Source organism: Cariama cristata, unplaced genomic scaffold (assembly GCF_000690535.1).
Source record: "Cariama cristata isolate BGI_N322 unplaced genomic scaffold, ASM69053v1 scaffold8593, whole genome shotgun sequence".
Classification (NCBI taxonomy): Eukaryota; Metazoa; Chordata; class Aves; order Cariamiformes; family Cariamidae; genus Cariama; species Cariama cristata.
In genome coordinates, this window is record NW_009608880.1 from 8062 (window position 1) to 12729 (window position 4668).

The following is a 4668-nucleotide window of genomic DNA, read 5'->3' on the forward strand; positions in this document are numbered from 1 at the left end:
AGGGGGCAGCCCCCCTGCCCGGGGATGGTATCCAGGGAAGCTTGCAGGGGAGAAGGGATAGAGCCCCTCCCTGACCGGGGCAGCACGAGTGCCAAATGTGGGGGCTTCCCCTGCGGGGAGAGTCCCGCTGCCTCCTCACCCTTCCCGGGTCCCCTCCTCTCACTTCTCCCCTTTTCCTTCCAGGATGCTGGACAACAACAGGATTGCCCAGATCGTCCCTGCCACGTTTGCAGGGCTGAACTCGCTGTATTTCCTGTAAGTAGGGGTGGGGGCTGCCCTCCCACGGGGTTTGGGGAGACCCTGCTCTGTGGGTCTCTGCCTGCACCCCTTCTCCAGGCAGCTTCTAGCCTTTTTGGGGGCAAGTCAAGGATGCTGTGGCTTCCTTGCCCTCCCCAGGGCTCCCGTTTCCAGGAGCTGGCAGGGGATGCCTGGCCTGGCAGGGAGAACCAGCAGGCTTTGGTGCTGCTGCTTCTCTGTGCCATCTCCTGCCCTCAGCATGCTCTAATTAAAGCTAGTGTTAATTGCTTTTGCTTGGGACAGGGACAGGCAGGTCCCTGGGGAGTCTGGCCTGAGCAGAGCCTCAGCACTTCATGACAAGCCGGACAGGTAGCGGTGCCTGCGGTTTGGGTTGCCGACCCCTTTCCCTGAGTCAGTGACTGCAAACAGGAGCCGATGCTTTCCCAAACTAATGCCCCACTGCTGGGCGTCTTCACACAGGTCACCTCGAACCAAGGGGTTTTTAAGGTACAGCCATTCCCAAGATGGAAGTACGGGATAATGAATTTGCTTTAACCACCCTAAAAACAATTTTGCAATCGCTGGAAGATGACTTTAACACCCTCTCCATAGTCCAGAATGCAGATCAGAAACCTTGGCGGCAGCCTGGAGTCAGCATTAGGGGAGAAGTTTTGGCTGTTACAGTGGAAAAAACACGTGTGTGTGTGAATGCACAGACACAGGTATATACTCGCATCCATCTGACCACATTTTAAGCTGTATTCCCTGGACGTACACCTGCGAGGACAGTGCTTCAGCTGCGGCTGCTGGTCCAGGATTGCACCAGCTCTGCTGGAGATGTAACTGCTGGGGTTGGCTGTAAAAGCCTGAAAGTTGGTACTGGGGGTGATGCAGGAATCGGGTAACTGCTGTGGCTGTGCCCGGGGATGGAGCAGCCATCGGGACAGAGGGCAACCAGGGCTGGCAGTGGGCTGGGGGAAGAGGGGCTGTGACCCCAGGATTTTGCTCCTCTACAAAACCTGGGTGGCACTGGGTGTCCACAGACTTGTCCCCAGGGGAGGAGCTGTGCAGGCTGTGGTGGGACAGGGCTCCCCGCAGCCACGCGTTTCCACGTTGCTGGCAGCAGCACTGCTCTGCTTGGTGATGTACTCTGTTTATGCTTCTGCATTTTATTTTTTTTTTTTTAACAAATCATATAAACTGCAACCATGGTCACAGAAAGTGCAGTGGGGAACCCTGTACACACAGGCATGTGCACAAGCGCTGGGAAAAACGCCAGCGGGAATTCAGGCTATAAATCTGCCTTTACTGGCTGTCACTCCAGGGTCACTTGCTGCTGCTTTCATGCACCATTTTCCTGGTGATGTGCCCGTCACAGCTCACTGGAGAGCATCTCCCATGGCCACTAAATGTGCCTCGTGTCGTTACCTTTACTTCTTTCCCGAAGAAGGTGAATGAAGCTCCGTGCTGTTAACAGCCTTGTGTACGGGGCCTTTGCCTGGGGCGGCGGTAGCTGAACTTGCTCTCTGGTTTCACGGGGCCGTGGTTGCTCTGCTGGGGTGCCCTGGGCTGGCTGCACCACCGGCCCTGAGCTCACCCGGGGTCCCTGCACGAGCAGCCCGTACGGTGTGGGTGTCTCCCCCGGCAAGGCCACTGACCAGCAGAAAGCCCTTGTGAAACCCTGCAGGGTCCAGGACCGCATCCACGCACAGGGTTGTATCCTGGGCAGACATACGGTGCCATGACCTTGTTTGTCCTTGTTGCCTCCCGACCAGGTACATGCTGAACAACTCTTTGGCTCAGATACCCAATGCCTCCCTCTGCGCGGAGATGCCGAAGCTCAGCTGGCTGTGGGTACCCTGCGGGGTGGGCAGGGGCTGCTGCAGGCGCTGCCTACGCTCCCCGGCCAGGTTCCTGGAGCAGAGGAGGGGTGGAAAGGGCTGGGAGCATCCTGCAGCAGATGGGGATGGGGGCAAGCGGGAGGTGATGGATCACACTGAGTGAGCATGGCGGGGATGTGGGGGGTGAGCCCAGGGAAGCAGCAGTCATGATTGCCTTTCTGCAGGGAGCTGGAAGGGAACAGGATCCGGGTGGTGCGCAGGGCTGTCTTCCAGGAGTGCTGCGACTTCACGGTGCTGTGAGTACCTCGGGGGCCCAGCCGTGGCCCCTGCTTGCTGGTGCAGACCCCATCCCATTGTGGGTACATGGAGGGAGGAGGGGGGACAGCCAGCATTTGGCTGAGATCCCCATGTCCCACTGCTTTAGGCCAGATAAGGGGCTGCTGTCTCACATTTAAAGGTTTCAGCCCATGTTTGTACATAGCATCAACAGCGCAGTTGGCCTCATGAATTTTGTGCGTTTTGTAGGGGCTTGAGCAGGGTCCCCAGGGCCTTTTCCAGCAGTTCATGGCTGGAGGATGGCTAACCCTGTGTTGGGGAGCTGGTGGGCTTGTCCCAGCAGCCTGTCACCAGCCTGTGGGTCTGCCCAAATCAAACAGGGACCTTCTTGGGGTGGGAGGCAGTGGCAGGACACAGCAAGGAAAAAGCTTCCCATGGTGTGTGAGTACCAGAGCTTGCAGCCAGTCCAGACCCTCCCACTGGCATCTCAGTCCCCTAAAAATATCCTTAAGGAAGACCATAAAGCTTGTGAGTCAACTCTCCGCATGTATTTGGCTCCATCTGCTCCCCTCCTGCCTGGAGCCAGCTCCTGCCCCATTCCCTCCTGGCCCCGGGGCTGAGCGCTCGCCCAGGTGCCCTCCCAGAGCTGACAAAGCCAGAGGATTTGCCTCAACGATGTACAGGCCTCTCCCAGGGTCGAGTTTTCCTGCACGTGACGGTCATGTATCTCCCAAAGAGATATATATGGCCCCTGGAGCCTCAGGAGGTAAGTTGGGGAGCGTTGCCTACCATGCAGATGTTATCCACGAGCACAAAGCCACCAGCAGCCACGGGGTGGTGGCAGGAGAGCAGAGGCAGGACGGGGACCCAAGCCATCCTCCCAGGGGATCAGCAGTGGTGGGCACCCACAGCACTGGGAATGCATCGTGCCGATGCTGCCAGCTCAGACTAAGCAAGGAAATCCAGGGCTTATCCAGCCAGTAGCTGATATGGGGCTGCGACGGGATCATCTCCAGCCAGAGCTGCTCTCCACTCTCCTTCCTCAGACGTCCCTTTCCCGTGCCATGCAGCAGAGCACCGCTCTGCCCCGAGGGCCACGGCAGCGGCATTGCCCTGGTGCGCGGCACTGCCCGGTGCAGGAGCGGGGTACGTGGCTGGTAGCGGCAGAGCAGAGGTGCTGGGTTCTCTGGTCTCATGGCTGCTCCCTCCTCTCATACAGAGGTTTGCAAAATGCTCTTCAGCTCCCTGCAGCTCCCGAGGGAGGTCCCAGCAGGTGATACAGATGCTGAGCAGCGTGTTTGAAGGTAGCGCTGCTCTGGCAGGGCAATGTTACACCCTGCGCCTGGCTCCCCGTCCCTGGCCGGGCACTGAAGAGCGGCTGTGCAGGTTGGCCCATGGAGAGGTGGAGCCGCAGAAGCGGTGAAGATCCCCTTTGCAGTTTGCGTGGCAGTCCCTGGGGACTGATCTTGGTCCCCCTCTGGCCACTGCCTCTGCACAATGTCTCTGAGGATGAGCGGTTTGGAAAGCTCTGCTGTGACCTTCTAGCCAAAGACTGCGGCCCAAAGACCCTGGTCCTCCGTCCTGCCTTTCTTGGAGAAGCCCCAATAGATATTAAATCCCCAAAATGTACACCACTACATTTTTCCCTCCAGTGAGAGCTGCCCGCAGCCCCCTGTGCCGGGTGAGTGAGCTGCCACCCCGCCATCCGTCCTTCCTCCCGCAGCCGAGCCCACTGGCTTTGATCAGCCCCGTGTTTGCCAGGGCTGTTATGGCAGCGCCATGGAAACCTCTGCACGGGCAAGACGGACGGCGTAAACACGGTCTGCCGGTGGCACCGATGCAGGAGACAGCTTTGTGAGCAGAGGCAGCGGATGAGACAGGAGCTCGTGTTCGGGCTTTGTGGGACAAGCCCTCCTGGCCAGACTCCCCCATCTCCCCCCATCCTGCCCAGCCATGTCGTGAGCCACATCTGAGCGGCCTGCCCTGGTCAGGGTCTGAGCTCAGCAGAACCCAGCTGCTGAATGTGAGCCTCGGCCAAGGGGTACCATCCCCAGGTCATGGCACTCAGGGGGTCTCCCAGCACCTTCAAGCACATGCCAGCCTGCAGGGTTCTGCTCCTGCTGCTCTGAAACCCTTTGTGTGTCTTGGTGCACCATCCCGGGTATTTACTCCTGAGCCCTTTAACCAGCTCTGCTCATTTTCCGCACTGCTGACGGGCTCTTGTGTGGGATGGAGCCTTGTACCTGAGAGCTGGGCTCTAGCTCAGACCTTCCCCACAACAGCGGAGCGGTTGGCTGTGCTGGCCCATGAGGTG

At 59.0% G+C, this 4668-nt stretch overlaps 1 protein-coding gene across 1 annotated transcript in view; it reads left to right on the forward strand.

Moving 5' to 3' along the window:
* The window catches only part of LOC104159417 (relaxin receptor 1-like), a gene marked incomplete at its 5' end in the record, with an annotated part of 13635 nt that overhangs the window by 4328 nt on the left and 4639 nt on the right, over positions 1–4668 (forward strand). Inside the window, 3 exons of the mRNA XM_009697316.1 lie at positions 184–255; positions 2013–2087; positions 2303–2374. Coding sequence (XP_009695618.1) covers positions 184–255; positions 2013–2087; positions 2303–2374 — 219 coding nt within the window. The remainder of the gene's footprint in view (positions 1–183; positions 256–2012; positions 2088–2302; positions 2375–4668) is intronic.